Source organism: Pristiophorus japonicus, chromosome 6, assembly GCF_044704955.1.
Source record: "Pristiophorus japonicus isolate sPriJap1 chromosome 6, sPriJap1.hap1, whole genome shotgun sequence".
Lineage (NCBI taxonomy): Eukaryota > Metazoa > Chordata > Chondrichthyes > Pristiophoridae > Pristiophorus > Pristiophorus japonicus.
Window position 1 is genome coordinate 191,763,717 of NC_091982.1, and position 19,731 is coordinate 191,783,447.

The 19,731-nt window shown below is 45.5% G+C and overlaps 1 protein-coding gene across 2 annotated transcripts in view; it reads right to left on the reverse strand.

Annotated features, from left to right (window-relative positions):
* usp13 (ubiquitin specific peptidase 13) overlaps positions 1-19,731 on the reverse strand; it is a 200,413-nt gene that overhangs the window by 25,877 nt on the left and 154,805 nt on the right. For both annotated transcript variants that reach the window (XR_011593650.1, XM_070883495.1), the window contains exons 16-18: positions 16,075-16,101; positions 15,401-15,544; positions 13,099-13,268 (exon numbers count right to left, since the gene is read on the reverse strand). Coding sequence is in view for 1 of the 2 variants with exons in the window: in XM_070883495.1 (XP_070739596.1) it covers positions 13,099-13,268; positions 15,401-15,544; positions 16,075-16,101 (341 nt within the window). In the remaining variant the exon portion in view is untranslated. The remainder of the gene's footprint in view (positions 1-13,098; positions 13,269-15,400; positions 15,545-16,074; positions 16,102-19,731) is intronic.

Below are 19,731 nucleotides of genomic sequence, written 5' to 3' on the forward strand. Positions count from 1 at the left end.
GCAGACAAGACGAGGAAGGGCTGGAGATGGGCAATGTTATGGAGGTGCAAGTAGTCAGTCTTTATGAGGGAGAGCATATGGAGTGAAAAGTTCAGCTCAGAGACATTTAGGACAACAAGGTTGCGAACAGTGCCTGGTTCAGCCTGAGATAGTGCCTGGGAGGGGAATGGAATCAGTGCCGAGGGAACACAGCTTGTGGCAGAAGCCAATGTTTAATTGGAGGAATCATGTAAAATCACAAACTGAACATAATAATAAACTTCAAGGCTTTAGCATGCAGTTGCAGGTGTCCCTCCACGGGAAATGCCATAGTGTCTCCCTGTTGCATCTTGCAGCTGCTCAGTCTATGCTTCATGTTTTGTAATATTGTCAGCTCTGGATTGGTGGCAGACACACATGTAGCAGTAACATTTCAAGTATTTTAAAAATAGGAAAATGATTTTAACAGCCACATTCTGGTAGAAGTAGAAAAGCAATACTATTTATTAAGAGCTGTGTAGATTTGTTTCCCGCTTACCTCAACAGTACCACCCTCAACAACAATTGGGAATCACTTTCTAAATTTCTATCATTAATTATTGTCTGGGACTAATTGCAGAAATTAGAATGCACAACTTATCAGATCATAGTTAAGGTCAGTATACAAAGCAGAGAATGCAAAACCACACTGAACACTCCGCTTTATTTAAATACTAGGTGTCATGTTAAATAAATCATGTAGCATTATGTACCACACAAAACTCAGGACAGAATCTGGTAAATGGGCCAGACCCAGCTCCGCCAACAGCATTTCAATTGATGTTCAATAACAATTTGATAGATGCTGTGAATACTACTAATAATCTCAATTACGAATACAAAGGCAATTTAATAGCTTCAGCACTATAAAGAGACCCCGCAATGATATATTTGTATCTGTATGGCTTTGTGTTTCAAAAGGATTTTTAACGTAAATTTTTTTAATAATAGTGTTCCTATGTAAATATGAAACTTGCAAATTAAGACAAAAAAACTAACTACTGAAAGATTGAATGATTTGGCATGTGTACTTTCCATAGAATCATATAAAACTAAAATCTACATTTCAAAAGATACTTTTCATTTACAGGAGATTGGCATTGATACGTCCTTACTATACAGTATAAATGCACACGAGGCCCATGCTTGAGAGGTCAGTCTGTGACCTGTCTTTTATTCCATAGCACTCAAGTGATGAAGGTGGTTGGAGTTTCCCCTTTTATACCTGAAGGTCCAGGTTAGGAGTGTCTCCCAAAAGTTCACCACCTAGTGGCCATTGTTCTCAGTGTACAACTTAGGTCAGTTTATACATGGGTTACAATGCTGGTTGAATACATGACATCACCTCCCCCCCCCCCCAAAGTCTTATTGGGATCACAGGTTGAGTCTCTCTGGTGGTTTACGTTCTCTTGTAGAGCGCCTAAGTTGGGGCTCCGGTTGTTGGGCGCTGGCCTGAGTGTCTGCTGTTTGCGGTGCCTCAGGCCTGTCCGGACTGCCCACAGTGATTGGGCTCTCCTCCCTTTGGTTCCGGTGTTCGGTCATCTGTGGTGGAGTGAACTCTATATCGTGTTCTTCCTCTGCTTCTTCTATGGGGTTGCTGAACCTCCTTTTTGTTTGATCCACGTGTTTGCGGCAGATTTGTCCATTGGTAAGTTTAACTACCAGAATCCTATTCCCCTATTTTGCAATCATGGTGCCTGCGAGCCATTTGGGCCCTGCAGCGTAGTTGAGGATAAAGACAGGGTCATTTACATCGATACATCGCGCCCTCGCATTACTGTCATGGTAGTCATATTGTGACTGGCGCCTGCTCTCGACAATTTCTTTCATGGTGGGGTGTATAAGGGATAACCTGGTTTTGAGCGTCCTTTTCATTAGCAGCTCTGCGGGTGGAACCCCTGTGAGCGAGTGTGGTCGGGATCTATAGGCCAACAGGAGGCGTGATAAGCGTCTTTGTAGGGAAGCCCCTTGGATTCTAAGCATCCCCTGTTTGATTATCTGCACTGCTCGTTCTGCCTGGCCGTTTGAGGTCGGCTTGAACGGTGTCATTCTGACATGGTTAATTCCATTGCCTGCCATGAAGTCCTGGAATTCAGTGCTTGTGAAGCACGGACCATTGTTGCTGACCAAGATATCCGGTAGACCATGGGCGGTGAACATTGCCCGTAGACTTTCTACCGTGGCAGAGGATGTGCTTGAATTGAGAATGTCACACTCGATCCATTTGGAGTAGGCGTCTACTACAACCAAAAACATTTTTCCCATGAAAGGACCAGCGTAGTCCACATGGATGCGTGACCATGGCTTGGCGCGCCAGGACCAGAGGCTAAGAGGGGCTTCCCTGGGTGTTTTGCCCAGCTGAGCACACGTGTTGCACCTGCGAACACAAAGTTCCAGGTCTGCATCTATCCCTGGCCACCAAACGTGTGACCTGACAATTGCCTTCATCATGACAATGCCCGGGTGCTCATTGTGGAGTTCTCTGATGAACACCTCTCTGCCCATCTGGGGCAATACTACGCGGTTTCCCCACCGTAGGCAATCGGCCTGAATCGAGAGTTCATCCCTGCGCCTGTGAAATGGTTTAAATTCCTCAGGGCATGCTCCGTACGTGGCTGCCCAGTCCCCATTCAGGACACATTTCTTGACTACAGACAATAACGGTTCTCTATTTGTCCAGACTTTAATCTGACGGGCTGACACGGGTGAGCCTTCGCTTCCGAAAGCTTCAACAGCCATGACCATCTCAGCAGCATGCTCGGTAGCCCCCTCAGTGGTGGCTAGTGGGAGCCTGCTGAGTGCATCGGCGCAGTTTTCGTGCCTGGTCTGTGTCGACTGTATAGTCATAGGCGGCTAACGTGAGTGCCCACCTCTGTATGCGCGGCGATGCGTTTGCATTTATGGCCTTGTTGTCGGCCAAAAGGGACGTTAGGGGTTTGTGATCTGTCTCCAGCTCAAATTTCCTGCCAAACAGGTACTGGTGCATTTTCTTTACCGCATATGCACATGCAAGTGCCTCCGTTTCTACCATCCCGTAGCCCCTTTCTGCCTGAGACAGGCTTCTGGAGGCACAAGCTTCCAGCTGTAACTGACCCTTGGGCATTGACATGCTGCAACACACACCCGACACCATAGGACAACGCATCGCACGTTAACACAAGTTTCTTACATGGGTCATATAGCGTTAACAGATTGTTGGAACATAACAAATTGCGTGCTCTATTAAATGCACTTTCCTGGCTGTCCCCCCAGACCCATTCGCGACCTTTGTGTAGGAGCATGTGTAGCGAACATAGCAGTGTGCTCAATTTGGGAAGAAAGTTACCAAAATAGTTCAGGAGCCCCAGGAACGAACGCAGCTCCATCGTGTTACGGGGTCTGGGTGCTCTCTGGATCATTTCCGTCTTGGACGCAGTCGGGCTGATCCCATTCTGCTGCTGCCCACATCCCCAGGAATTCTACCTCTGGAGCTAGGAAGGCGCACTTCGCCTTTTTCAGTCGCAGCCCTACCCGGTCCAATCTGCGTAGCACCTCCTCCAGGTTGTGGAGGTGTTTTTCAGTATCGCATCCCGTGATGAGGATGTCGTCTTGAAAAACCACCGTCCCTGGAATCGTCTTGCAAGCTTTCCATATTTCGTTGGAAGATCGCGGCGGCTGAGCGAATCCCGAACGGACATCTGTTGTACTCAAACGACCCCTTGTGTGTCGTGGTGGTGGTCAGCTTCTTCGACTCACTTGCCAGCTCCTGGGTCATGTAAGCCGAGGTCAGGTCCAATTTTGAAAAAAGTTTGCCACCGGATAGCTTCGCAAAGAGGTCCTCCGCTCTCGTTAGCGGGTACTGGTCTTGGAGTGACACCCGATTGATGGTGGCCTTGTAATCACCACATATCCTGACCAACCCATCATCAGCACAATCGGGCTCACAAAGTCACTGATGCCTTCCCTCAGCAGGCAGTCCAATTCGCCTTCTATCTTTTCCCGCATCACGTACGGCACCGCTCTGGCCTTGTGGTGTACTGGCCTGGCTTCCAGGTTTATGTGAATCACTACCTTGGCCCCCATGAAAGTGCCAATGCAGGGTTGAAACAGTGAGTTAAATTTGCCCAGGATCTGTGAGCATGATACCCGCTCCACAGAGGAAATTGCATTGACATCGCCCCATTTCCAGTTCATGACAGCATGCCAACTCCTCCCCAGTAGTGCGGGACCGTCCCCCAGGACAATCCAGAGTGGCAACCTGTTCTCCGAATCTTTGTGGGTCACGACTACCGTGGCGCTGCCTAGCACCAGAATGATCTCCTTGTGTAAGTCCGTAGCTGTGCGTCAATCGGCGATAATTTTGGCCTCTTGGCCTTGGACGCCCACAACTTTTCGAACTGTTTGATACTCATCAGGGACTGGCTGGCCCCCGTGTCAAGCTCCATTGATACTGGGATGCCATTGAGGAGCACTTTCATCATTATCGGTGGCGTCCTGGTGTATGAACTGTATACGTGCTCCACATGAACTCACTGAACTTCAGCTTCCAGCCATTTCCCCCAGCGTTCATTTCTGCAGGTATTTTGCTCATCTCTGCAAACTCCGGCTGAGTGTGTGCCTCCACACCTCCAACATGAGCTGTTGTTGGAAACAAAAGGTTCCTTGCCAATCGATCGTCTCTGACTGCCTCTGTGACTGTCCTTAAGTGCACCATTAACAGGTGTTGATGGCCCCATTACTGGCCGCATTGTCCCTTGCAATGGCGTAAATCGCCGTTTAGCTAGCCATTGTCTGTCGAACTCCCCCTCTGGGCTTGACTACATGTTGGGACATGCCCAATTGCCCTTGTCTGCCTGGAGAACTGCACGCTGCTTTAACAATGTTGATTCTCTGTCCCAACCATTCCTTAACACAGTACCTCTCGTCTGTTCTGCTAGTGGCCATGCTCGCGTGGTTTAAATCCCAGTTTCTCGTCGCCATTGATACGTCCTTGCAATACAGTATAAATGCACATGAGGCCCATGCTTGAGAGGTCAGTCTGTGACCTGTCCTTTTTCCATAGCACTCAAGTGATGAAGGTGGGTGGAGCTTCCCCTTTTAAACCTGAAGGTCCAGGTTAGGAATGTCTCCCAAAAGTTCACCACCTAGTGATCATTGTTCTTACAGTGTACAACTTAGGTCAGTTTATACATGGGTTACATTGCTGGTTGAATATATGACAGACATGTTGATGAGTTTTATTAACAATTAAAGAGATGAGAGGCTGCCTCTGTTTTGCCGCTTCTGATTCGCTGTTATGCTCACTGCGGTGTATTCTAATCGGTTTTCCAGTAAATTCTGGCATAGATTTTCCACTGGAGGATCATGACGCACAACAATCTAACCTATACCATCACCAATATTGCCGTTGCAGAAAATTCCCGGCCACCACTCTTATTATAGATGTGGATCTCCCACATTGAGAACAGAGTAGGAGAAGTGTTTCTCTTACACATCGGTCATATTCATGTTACTGCTTCTCACGCATCATCTGTTGGTCTCGGTCATCCTTTACCTGTGTGTGTCTCTTTGCTTCTCTATCTTCAGGCAGTAAGTGGCATCCGCTTCCTATTGTCATTTCCTTTATCATTGCTCCTATGCCCTCTAAGTTCGTTCAGTTCTTACCCCTCCTCTATCATCCACCTCATCCCCACTTTCTACCGCTGCCCCTACATGTTGCTCTCTTTCTCCACTGCCTCCACCCCCTGCTTCTGACTCTCCTGTGACAGTGTCACTCCTTTATTCCCATTCCCCACCACCACTCCATTGCCTCAGACACATTCTCCCTCCTCTCCATTATTCCAAACTTTAAAAGATTAAAAGCCTCTCTGTTTTCCAACACTGTGTAAGGAGACAGGCTTTTATTTATTAAAAGCACTTAAAGTACTTTCACTGTAATCTGAACAAAGTAAGCACTTCTGAGGTCTGTTCCTATTAGGAAAATGCAAAAGAGGACCCAAAAGATATCAGGGATAGTGAGCAGGTTGCCAAAGGACATAAATCTAAAACTTCACCCACAGCAGTGCTGGTAGGTGCTTCGACCAGTACAAAGATCAGAAACAGAGCAGGAAGAAAGGCAGGCCAGAAGCCCAAAGCGATGGAGGCGAAGTATTGGTTGTTGTTGTGACTGGCATGAAGCCCTGCAACAGGTCAGGAGGGGAGCCCAAGATGGCAGGGGCAGAAGTGCCATTTCCTGTTGCCAGATGAGGCACAAAGACCAAAAGCTGAAGGTTCCTTGGAATAGCCTGATGTATTAAATATTGGGAAGACCAAAGTCATTGTTTTCGGTCCCCCCACAGACTCTGTTCCCTAGCCACTGACTCCATCCCTCTCCCCAACTTCTGTCTGAGACTGAACCACACGGATCACAACCTTGGTGTTATATCTGACCCTGAAATGAGCTTTCAACCACATAACTAAGATCGCCTATTTCCACTTCTGTAACATCGCCCATCTCCGCCCCTGCCTCAGCTCATCCGCTGTTGAAACCCTCAACCGTGCCTTTGTTACCTCTAGACTTGAATATTCCAATGCACTCCTGGCTGGTCTCCCACATTCTACCCAATGTAAACTAGGTGATCCAAAACTCGGCTGGCCATTGTCCTAACTCGCACCCTGTTCGCCCATCACTCCTGTGCTCGCTGACGTACACTGGCTCCCAGTTAAGCAACATCTCGATTTCAAAATTCTCATCCTTGTTTTCAAATCACTCCATGGTCTCTCCCATCCCTATCTCGAATCTCCTCCAGCCCCACGACCCCCGCAAGATATTGGCACTCCTCCAATTCTGTCCTCTTGAGCATCCTGGATTGTAATCACTCAACCATTGGCAGACGGGCTTTCTGTTGCCTAGGCCTCAAGCTCTGGAATTCTCTGCCTAAACCTCTCTGCCTCTCTTTCTTCCATTAAGACGCTTCTTAAAACCTACCTCTTCAAACAAGCTTTTGGTCACCTTCCTAATTTCTCCTTGTGGTTCGGTATCAAATTTTTTGTCTCATTATACTGCTGTGAAACGCCTTGGGACATTTTACTACGTTAAAAGCGCTACATAAATACAAGTTGCTGTTGTTGTTGTATTACACCCAAGGGCAAAGATGGCCAGGGAAGGACATTACTCAGTGGTCGGGTGATTTGTTCAGCTGAAGATTATGGACTCTGCTCACGTGATAGTTTTGGGGGGTAGGGGTGGGAGCGATATGCTCAAGTAAGGTGTGTCGGCTCTAACCAACAAAACAATTGTCAGTTTTTTTTACGGGGGTGGGGGGGGGCGATCGGCAATGGCGTTATTTGGCTGAGGGGCATGGATTCTAGTTACTTAAATAATGCTTAGTGGAGACACTATTTTTCTGCTCACTATGGAGGGGGTGGGGGTGCATTTCACATATGGGTTGGGGGTTACTTCTGTGCTCATGGGGTAGGGGCAGCCAGGGTTGGGGGGGGGGGGGGGTGGGGGGGAGACGAGACAAACAATATCTCTAAGTGGAGAGGGAAGGAAATCCAATGTGAAACACAATATTTCTGTTTTAAGGGCGGGCTCAGTGATAGAGAGGGTCGTGTTCTCTCTGCCAAGTGTGAGGGGGAAATGAAATGGAGGGTTGGGCTCTAATCCCAATATTTACGTCCAGTGTGGATGGACGTTGTTGAATGCAGATTTGTAGTCTGATCCCGGAATCCTGGTTGGCCAGATTTTATGCTCAGTGGGGGGGGATAGGATCTTGCCACACATTTTCTGCTCAGTGCAATGGGAGGGCTATGATTTCCGTCCAGTGGAGGGATAAGGTGTGACCATGATTTTGATTCATGCTGCTTCACGGCAGAAGACTGAGAATTCATGCACTGTTTCACTGAGGCACCAAAGCTGGGGGGTTGACAAGTTAGCGAGCGTAATTCCGAGGGCATGAAGTGAGGAGCATTTGGTAGCCTGTGTAGGTGGCTGGTGTACAAGGGGACAGGCAGGGCTTTGAGACAGGCAGAGGCCGCAGTGCAAGCAGTTAGAGGTGGGAGGTGGCGCTATCCATAATGTTTTGTTTGTGGGGAGAGGGAAGAGAGAAGAACAGGAACATATCAGACTAGGGAGATGGTGGAAGGCTGTACAGGCGATCTGAGAGAGGCCAAAAGAATAATTTCACTGAGAAAATGTTAAACTTATCTGGATATAAGTATCCACAGCAATGGGTGAGGTGGGGGGGTGGATGAGGGAGGATGGCCCTGAAGGCCATTCAATAATTGTTGTACTTTACGCATCGACATTCTTCTGCTTCCATTTTTGCTCATTATTCGCTCAGTGCCACAGCTGCGTTCTCAGCAAAAGGTTTTCCAGATTTCAGCATTGCTGAGCTTTGAGGCCAATTTTACAAAATTTGCAGATGAGCTCTGACAGCCCAAGATTTACTTTTGCAACGTTCATTTAATTCACATCAAAGATATCGAATTTGGACAAGACAAGTTGACTTACAATAGTGTGCATTCATTTTTCCAGGTTTCTAGGAGGCCGCAATCAAAATTTATTTTTAGAAAAGGAATAACTGACGATTATTAAGGTTTATGTTTGGGGCTGTTATGTAACATTAGGTGCTGCCCCATTGTAACCAAATAATCACGTAACATTATGCACACAGCGACATCAACAGGTATAGTATCTTAGGAATCCTGAGACCATGCACCGGTTTAAATATATAAAATACAGTTTTTTTCCCCCTTTTCTTCTTCCTCTCCTGAAGTGCAGAGAATCTTGATGTTGTATGGTTCCATGGATACTGAGAAAAAATCCGGTATCTTCCCCAAATGGTCAATCTTTATATGCAAGTCTAAACAGCAGGTCAGCTGGTCATTTGTGTGGCGAGCCCGCTTAACAGTGAAATCCAAACATCTCTATTTGAACATACATGCAACTTCCCAGCAGGTATCACTGCATAGCAAGCAGTAGAAGGAATGTTGAAACATAGAAACATAGATAATAGGGGCAGGAGTAGGCCATTCGGCCCTTCGAGCCTGCACCTTCAATAAGATCATGGCTGATCATTCCTTCAGTACACTTTTCCTGCTTTCTCTCCATACCCCTTGATCCCCCTTAGCTTTAAGGGCCATATCGAACTCCCTCTTGAATATATCCAATGAACTGGCATCAACAACTCTCGGCGGCAGGGAATTCCACAGGTTAACAACTCTCTGAGTGAAGAACTTTCTCCTCATCTCAGTCCTAAATGGCCTACCCCTTATCCGAAGACTGTGTCTCCTGGTTCTGGACTTCCCCAACATCGGGAACAATCTATCACATCTAACCTGTCCCGTCCCATCAGAAGCTTGTCTGTTTCTATGAGATCCCCTCACATCCTTCTAAACTCCAGTGTATAAAGGCCTAGTTGATCCAGTCTCTCCTCATATGTCAGTCCAGCCATCCCGGGAATCAGTCTGGTGAACCTTCGCTGCACTCCCTCAATAGTAAGAATGTCCTTCCTCAGATTAGGAGATCAAAACTGAACACAATATTCCAGGTGAGGCCTCACCAAGGCCCTGTACAACTGCAGTAAGACCTCCCTGTTCCAATATTCAAATCCCCTAGCTATGAAGGCCAACATACCATTTGCCTTCTTCACCCCTGCTGTACCTGTATGCCAACTTTCAATGACTGATGAACCATGACACCCAGGTCTCGTTGCACCTCCCCTTTTCCTAATCTGCCACCATTCAGATAATATTCTGTCTTCGCATTTTTGCCTGCAAAGTGGATAACCTCACAATTATCCACATTATACTGCATCTGCCATGCATTTGCCCACTCACCTAACCTGTCCAAGTCACCCTGCAGCCTCTTAGTATCCTCCTCACAGCTCACACCGCCATCCAATTTAGTGTCATCTGCAAACTTGGAGACATTACACTCAATTCCTTCATCCAAATCATTGATGTATATTGTAAAGAGCTGGGGTCCTAGCACTGAGCCCTGCAGCACTCCACTACTCACTGCCTGCCATTCTGAAAAGGACCAGTTTATCCCGACTCTCTGCTTCCTGTCTGCCAACCAGTTCTCTATCCACATCAGTATATTACCCCCAATACCATGTGCTTTGAATTTGCACACCAACCTCTTATGTGGGACCTTGTCAAAAGCCTTTTGAAAGTCCAAATACACCACATCCACTGGTTCTCCCTTGTCCACTCTACAATTTGCATCCTCAAAAAGTTCCAGATCTGTCAAGCATGATTTCCCCTTCATAAATCCATGCTGACTTGAACCGATCCTGTTACTGCTTTCCAAATGCGCTGCTATTTCATCCTTAATAATTGATTCCAACATTTTCCCCACCACTGATGTCAGGCTAACCGGTCTATAATTACCCACTTTTTCTCTCCCTCCCTTTTTAAAAAGTGATGTTACATTTGCTACCCTCCAGTCCATAGGAACTGATCCAAAGTCAATCGACTGTTGGAAAATGATCACCAATGTATCCACTATTTCTAGGGCCACTTCCTTAAGTATTCTGGGATGCAGAATATCAGGCCCCGGGGATTTATCGGCCTTCAATCCCATCAATTTCCCGACTAATAGGGATATTCTTCAGTTCCTCCTTCTCACTAGACCCTCGGTCCCCTAGTACTTCCAGAAGTTTATTTGTGTCTTCCTTCGTGAAGACAGAACCAAAGTATTTTTTCAATTGGTCTGCCATTTCTTTGTTCCCCATTATAAATTCACCTGAATCCGACTGCAAGGGACATACGTTTGTCTTCACTAATCTTTTTCTCTTCACATATCTATAGAAGTTTTTACAGTCAGTTTTTATGTTCCTGGCAAGCTTCTTCTCGGACTCTATTTTCCTCCTCTTAATTAACCCCTTTGTCCTCCTCTGCTGAATTCTAAATTTCTCCCAGTTCTCAGGTTTGCTGCTTTTTCTGGCCAATTTATATGCCTCTTCCTTGAATTCAACACTATTCTTAATTTCCCTTGTTAGCCACAGTTGAACCACCTTCCCAGTTTTATTTTTACTCCAGACAGGGATGTACAATTGCTGAAGTTCATCCATGTGATCTTTAAATGTTTGCCATTGCCTATCCACCGTCAACCATTTAAGAACCATTTGCCAGTCTATTCTAGCCAATTCACGCCGCAAACCATCGAAGTTACCTTTGCTTAAGTTCAGGACCCTAGTTTCTGAATTAACTGTGTCGCTCTCCATCCTAATAAAGAATTCTACCATGTTATGGTCACTCTTCCCCAAGGGGTCTCGCACAAGAAGATTGCTAATTAGTCCTTTCTCATTACACATCACCCAGTCTAGGATGGCCAGTCCTGGTTGGTTCCTCGACATATTGGTCTAGAAAACCATCCCTAATACACTCCAGGAAATCCTCCTCCACCGCATTGCTATCAGTTTGGTTAGCCCAATCAATATGTTGATTGAAGTCACACATGATAATTGCTGTACCTTTATTGCATGCATCCCTAATTTCTTGTTTGATGCTGTCCCAAACCTTACTACTGCTGTTTGGTGGTCTGTACACAACTCCCACTCGCATTTTCTGCCCCTTGGTATTCCGTAGCTCCACCCATACCGATTCCACAACATCCAAGCTAATGTCCTTTCTTACTATTGCATTAATTTCCTCTTCAACCAGCAATGCCACCCCATCTCCTCTTCCTTTCTGTCTATCTTTCCTAAATGTTGAATACCCCTGAATGTTGAGTTCCCCGCCTTGTCATCCTGGAGCCATATCTCCGTGATGCCAATTACATCATACCCGTTAACTGCTATCTGCACAGTTAATTCGTCCACCTTATTCCGACTACTCCTCGCATTGAGGCACAGAGCCTTCAGGCTTGTCTTTTTAACACACTTTGCCCCTTTAGAATTTTGCTGTAATGTGGCCCTTTTTGCTTTTTGCCTCAGGTTTCTCTGCCCTCCACTTTTACTTTTCTTCTTTCTATCTTTTGCTTCTGCCCCCATTCTACTTCCCTCTGTCTCCCTGCATAGGTTCCCATCCCCCTGCCATATATTAGTTTAACTCCTCCCCAACAGCACTAGCAAACACTCCCCCTAGGACATTGGTTCCAGTCCTGCCCAGGTGAAGACTGTCCGGTTTGCATTGGTCCCACCTCCCCCAGAACCGGTTCTAATGTCCCAGGAATTTGAATCCCTCCCTTCTGCACCACTCCTCAAGCCACATATTCATCTGAGCTATCCTGCGATTCCTACTCTGACTAGCACGTGGCACTGGTAGCAATCCTGAGATTACTACCTTGGAGGTCCTACTTTTTAAATTTAGCTCCTAGCTCCCTAAATTCGTCTTGTAGGACCTCATCACGTTTTTTACCTATTTCATTGGTGCCTACATGCACCACGACAACTGGCTGTTCACCCTCCCTTTTCAGAATGCCCTGCACCCACTCCGAGACATCCTTGGCCCTTGCACCAGAGAGGCAACATACCATCCTGGAGTCTTGGTTGCGGTCGCAGAAACGTCTATCTGTTCCCCTTACAATAGAATCCCCTACCATTATAGCTCTCCCACTCTTTTTCCTGCCCTCCTGTGCAGCAGAGACACCCACGGTGCCATGAACTTGGCTGCTGCTGCCCTCCCCTGATGAGTCATCCCCCTCAACAGTATCTGTTTTGCAGGGGGATGACCGCAGGGGACCCCTGCACTGCTCTTCCTGTTGGTCACCCATTCCCTATCTGGCTGTGTACCCTGATTTCCCACCCAACCCAAGGACATGGAGGCCATTGGAGAACCCCACTGAAGCTCAACGTAAAATCACCTACTTCAACATGGGCCACTGATGAATCCATACTCTTCCTGGCCTACTCGGCTAAATCTCACATCTGCTCCCATTTACCCACCGAGCCATCTACTTAAAACACAAATGTTTACAGATGAATTAAGAATTATTCCTTTAACTCAACTGCTATTTTTTACTGGCACAAGAAAGCCTTTTTGTTTTAAAGGATTACTGAATATTTAGCAGTTTATAAACATCAGCAATCTCAGAGTACACATTGACAAAAGGATTGGCACCAATTGTGTTAAATAGTTTGCCATGAAAATATGATGGACGTTCAGACTTACAGTTGCTTTCAATGCATGGATGGCCTGGTTCCTGGGAAATCCCATTGATGTAATGATGGCAACAATCTCTTCAGGTGGCTGGTTTTGCATTGAAGAGGCCCCTCCTGCTAGACCAACCTCATTATGGCCAACCTCATTATATCCTAATAGTGACAGTGGCTCAGCAAAATCTAATGGGAAGAGGGAAGTTTCATTGGAAATTTGAAACATAAACACACATTTACTGATTAAGGTACCTATCCTCACCCGTGAGATCTAAAATTTCAGTAGTATACAGTCCATCTGCTGAGGATAGCATTGCAACAAGTGCATCCTCAACAAGTGCAACTGAGCCAGCCTCTGTAACTGCATCCCCTCAAAGGGTGGCATTTTGGTCCTCATGTTACACCTTAAAGTTATTTAATTAAAAATCCTTTCACAAACTATACAACTGTAATTTAAAATATGAAGCCAGATCCGAAACATATGAACTCCTGGAGGAGTAGTATTCAACTACTTAACATAGTTGTGGCAGCAGCTTTTCCCTACAACCAGCAAAACATATACTGAAAAGCTGCAGATTCTTAAGTTAAGGGCCTGATAGTCTGCATCCCAGAGTACTTAAGGAAGTGGCCCTGGAAATAGTGGATGCAGTGATCATTTTCCAACATTCTATAGACTCTGGATCAGTTCCTATGGATTGGAGGGTAGCTAATGTAACCCCACTTTTTTTAAAAAAGGGGGAGAGAAAACAGGGAATTATAGACCGGTTAGCCTGACATCGGTAATGGGGAAAATGTTGGAATCAACTATTAAAGATATAATAGCAGCGCATTTGGAAAGCAGTGATAGGATCGGTCCATGGATTTATGAAGGCGAAGTCATGCTTGACAAATCTAGAATTTTTTGAGGATGTAACTAATAGAGTGGACAAGGGAGAACCAGTGGATGTGGTGTATTTGGACTTTCAAAAGGCTTTTGACAAGGTCTCACACAAGAGATTGGTGTGCACAATTAAGGCACATGGTATTGGGGGTAACGTATTGACATGGATAGAGAACTGGTTGGCAGACGGGAAGCAAAGAATAGGAATAAACCAGTCCTTTTCAGAATGGCAGGCAGTGACTAGTGGGGTATCCCAGTTATTTACAATATACATTAATGATTTAGACGAAGGAATTGAATGTAATATCTCCAAGTTTGCAGAAGACACTGAGCTGGATGGCAGTGTGAGCTGTGAGGAGGATGCTAAGAGGCTGCAGGGTGACTTGGACAGGTTAGGTGAGTGGGCAAATGCATGGCAGGTGCAGGATAATGTGGATAAATGCGAGGTTATCCACTTTGATGGCAAAAACAGGAAGGCAGACTATTATCTGAATGGTGACAGATTAGGAAAAGGGGAGGTGCAACGAGACCTGGGTGTCATGGTACATCAGTCATTAAAAGTTGGCATGCAGGTACAGGAGGCAGTGAAGAAGGCAAATGGCATGTTGGCCTTCATAGCGAGAGGATTTAAGTATAGGAGCAGGGAGGTCTTACTGCAGTTGTACAGGGCCTTGGTGAGACCACAACTTGAATATTAGGTACAGTTTTGGTCTCCTAATCTGAGGAAGGACATTCTTGCTATTGAGGGAGTGCAGCCAAGGTTCACCAGACTGATTCCCGGGATGGCAGGACTGACACATGAAGAAAGACTGAATCAACTTGGCTTATATTCACTGGAATTTAGAAAAATGAGAGGGGATCTCATAGAAACATATAAAATTCTGATGGTATTGGACAGGTTAGATGCAGGAAGAGTGTTCCCGATGTTGGGGAAGTCCAGAACCAGGGGTCACAGTCTAAGAATAAGAGGTAAGTATTTAGGATCAAGATGAGGAGAAACTTCTTCACTCAGAGAATTGTGAAGCTATGGAATTCTCTACCACAGAAAGTTGTTGAGGCCAGTTCGTTGGACATATTCACAAGGGAATTAGATGTGGCCCTTACGGCTAAAGGGATCAATGGGTATGGAGAGAAAGCAGGAATGGGGTACTGAAGTTGCATGATCAGCCATGATCATATTGAATGGTGGTGCAGGCTCGAAGGGCCGAATGACCTACTCCTGCACCTATTTTCTATGTTTCTATGTTTAACTTTGCCTCATTCAGAGGGGACATCGATACATTTCTGAACAGCCAGTTTTAGTTTTATTCTTGGTAGCTGTGAATACTGCCGTAAGCATCTCATTGAAAAGTGTAAATTGAATTTACTATTATACGTTTCGTCAGAAAACTACGAAGAACGTACGCTTGCATATTGGCTATCTGGCCTCTAAGCTTACCAGGTTCTTCCATGTGTGCTATGATCCAGTTAAAGGCCAACTCGGCCCCCAAGTTTCCTGTGTAGTATACTGCTTTCCGACATGCCTCCAGGGGAAAACCCATCTCAGCCAGCTGCATCACTGCAGATTCATCGATTTCAGGAGCTGCAGCAAAAGGGACAACGGGAAATAACGATAATGGTGAACTTGGTGGTTTCAGGGAGTGTACACTGTATCAATATTGCAAATGACTGGAAGGCCAAATGTCTGTATACTCAAGTAAGGATCTCTCTACACATCATTAATGATTGAAGTATATTGATCAAGAGATCTGTGCTGATTATTGGTATAGTATGACAATTTATAAACTGGGTATTGACTGCAATGATGAAATAATATACAAATTATACCTGGAGTAGAATTACATTTACAGGAAAAATGGTTGGGTTATATACATTCCTCAATATTATTGTAAGGATGGGTTAATCAAACTGACTTGAAGTAATAGTATGCTTTTCGGATTCAAGGCATAAAACATGCAGCATATCTGTAGGAATTATTTTCTAAATTGAAAAAGGAGGGTAATCTTTGTGAAAATTGAAATGATAGGGTTAAAGTGGAGAACAGTCATTTAATCAGCTAAAATAAAATCATAAGTACATTTTCTAAAATAGGAGAGTGAAACTGATACATACACTCCATGAAATGGTTCAGCAGATGGCCTGAAAGATAAACACAAATATTTATTTTACTTCCTTTTTCCATCAGTTTTAATCTCCTCCCTTCTAATGCCCCTGAAGACATTGACTGATTTTTGGGTCCACAGGCACCAGGAACTCTGCGGCACCTCACACAAGTGGCTATTTATTCAATTACGAGGCCAGCAAATGTCAGCAGGCTATTTAATGACAAATTGCATCATAGTTCAACCTAATGCTGTCCTAACACAATGCCCCCAAAAACACACTTTTAGCAGAACTCGTTCCATAACATCAAGAGCAACAACCACTGCCAGACGTCACTAGCCTGATGGTGCTCTGGTCCCCATTGTTGCCCAACTGAGATTAGGCAGCTCAGCACACACTAGAGATTGAATCGAGGAAATTCCCGGTCTGTATAAGTAAGCAATATACCAGATGGTACAGTTACTCAGGGAGCTCTTGAAAATATTTTTATTAAGAAAATATGCAATCTTCTATAAACCTAGGATAGCTAAATTATTCCCAGCACAAGTTACATTTATAGATGCCTTCAATATAGAAAATGTCCAAAGATGCTTCAGAAAGGAGAAACAGATGTTGAACAGTAGAAACGTTAGGAGAGAAAGGCAAACACATGGTTCAAAGCATAAGATTTCAAGAGAATTTTGAATGAAGCAGCAAAGTGGAGTGGTTTCAGGAGCGAGTTCCAGGGATTAAGGCCAAGATGGCAGAAGACCTTGCCACCAATGGTGGAGAAAAGAGTGCACAGGAGGCCACAACAGGACTGAGACATTAGGCTAGAGGAAGTTGTAAGAGTACGGTTGGACTAAGCCAGGGAAGGATATTTAAATGAGAATAAGGATTTTAATTATGATTCACTGAGAAACAGAGCACTAAAGGAGATTGGTAAGGACTGAGGCAATAGATGACTGGAGCTTATTGCTGGGCCAGGACACAGGTGGGGGAGTATTAGACAAGTTGGAGCTTAATAAATTGGAGGTGTGAGAGAGCATTTGAGAAGTCAAATTTTGAGATAACAAACAGCAAAGATTTGCATTTGTATTGTGCCACTGACATACAAGATGCCTCTCAGAGACCTGTTCATGAGGCATAGTTACCTTCTCTCCCAATTCTGACCTGCTCCCCAGCGGTTGCTATTCTTGTATTCTTGTATTAGTGTTCCCTACCTCTGCCTTTTTTCAATGTCACTGCCACTGCCAGCTGGACCTGTTCTGGGGCCGCTTGTCGCTGCTCTGTCACCACCCCACACCCCCTCCCCCAACCAAAGAAAGTTTCTTCTGGACACTGATGCACGAGCCTGCAGGGGTCGCATGATATGCGGCCCATTCTGGGGACATTCATTGCTCATTGCAGTGCTCCCTACACCGAGAGATATATATAGAGCTGGAGAGATAGATTAGAGAAGAGATATTTCAGACTAAAATTACATAAAATTTTACAAGCCATTCTACCCCACAGATCTAGGTCAGTGTTTATCCTCCTCACAAATTATTTCATCTCACCCTATCAACATAACCCTCTATTTCTTTCTCCTTCATGTACTTATTTAGCTTCCCCTTAAACGCATCAATGGTATTCGCTTCAACCACTCCATGAGATAGCGCATTCCACATTCTCACCACTGGACAGACACTGGATTGGGCCACAGAAACAGAAATTGTGTAGATGGAGAAGGAGATTAGGTGACAGGATATTTCTTATAAGAAATCTCCTAAGTGAAACCAAAAAAGACAAAGTAAAAGAAACAGTAATGATTGAGAAAGAAAGCAGCAACCAAGGCACAATTACTCAGTACTAATAGTTCAGTTCTTGCATGATGAGTTTTTCAAGTTTATGCAGACTTATTCATATTTCTAGATCTGTTGTTGTGCTGTCCAACTGTCATCAGGGATGAGCCAAAACATTTCGTAGCTCAATATTGGCAAGACTGAAGCTACCGTGTTCAGCCTTCTCCAGAGGCCCTGTACACCTTATCCCCGGATATCATCCCCTTTCCTGGATGCTTGCTCAAGCTTAACCCAACAGTGTGCATCCTCAGGCTGGAATCTTCCCAGTTCCGCGAGTGTGGGTTTGGAGGTGGGCCCGCTGTCAAAATGGCTTTGATTGACAGTAGGTTGGGATCCTGCTCTGAACCCACCTCCGTGTGAGTTTCTCAACTGTTCAGATAGCCGACCCGACAGCAAACGGCGGGACAGGTAATTAACATCATTAAGAGTACTTAAATGCTAGTTAAGAGTACTTAAAAGCAAGCACTTACAATTTTACCAACTTTTTGATGGCTTTGCCGTCCCTCGAGTTTCACGCCAGGTAAGTGGAGTCGGGTTCTCAGTGACTCCCTATTGCTTTGGCTAGTTGACAGCTGCAGAAGTGGTATAAAAGCTATCATTTCACAGCTGTTCACTTTCCAATGTCAGACACTGAAGCCTTCAGGTTTTGGAAAAGATTTGTGAGCTGTATGCACTTTTGAAGTATCTGCAGTGAACTCTTTATTCACCGTCACCTCCTTGGAGCAACCTCTCTCTCACCACTGACAGGGCGCTTCTGTCGTCTCAACCTCACCTGCGATCTATTCCAGCTGCATCGATGCCCTTGAAAAAAATCTCTCCTTGGATCTTAGAATCCCACCATGATCAGCCCCAACACCAACATCAATGAACAGACCAGGCTCACCACCAACAACACCAACCTTCTCCACAATCACCTGATGCTGCACAGTACACAGGACATCAGCACCCGACCACATTGCTGCCCAGGAGGCCAGTGATGGCCTCACCATGGCCACATTTACTTCACTTGATACTGTATACCCTGACTACCACATGATGCACCAGGTTGGCACCATCACACACCAGCTCCATAAAGCATCCCTGCAATGTCCAACCCATTCCTTTCACACTCATCATCATTGTGGGGGGTATCCTTATGTCTGACCATTCACTACAACTCACTAAACCACTTCCAAAGGTGTTCACAAATCTGTCCAAGAACGCCAAGTCCTGAAAATAAAGCTTTCAATGTTTGACAATACATCAACATTAACTATACATGAACATTGGCTAAAGGACCCAAGTGCCTACCCCGGTGTGTTGTTAGTTGGTATGATTGGACAAGGATGAGGCAGTGTGTAAGGGGTGGCTAGTGAAATGGGGAACTATAATGCAGAGAGAGAGGGAGAGCTGGAGGTGCAAGGTAAGTTGGTCTGAGAATGGATGTGCAGGGATAAAGTTGGGAAGGCAGAGTGATGGGAGTATGATGAGTGGCACAGCAGGATGAGGTTGAGTGTGGCTTTGCAGTAACGTTTTGTGATCTGCTGAGATCATCGAAAGGTTTGCGCCACTGCAGCCTGGTCCTCCTCATGACGCCCTGCTTGTGCCCTCCTGTACAATATGCAACATATCTGCATTGGTGTCCTGGGGAGGTCCCTTCCGTGCGTGCTGTGACTCCCTCCATAAATCATCTGGACCGAGTCATGGGAGAGCCTGGGTGCAGTGTCTCTCAGTGTTTGCAGCATCTCAATGCTGCAGGACACTGTCAGAAGAACTGTCAAAACCATTGTGGGCATGGTTCCTTTAAGGAAACCGGCTGTTGACACGTCATCAATTGATGTCATCAGACCCGCTTCCTCTTAAT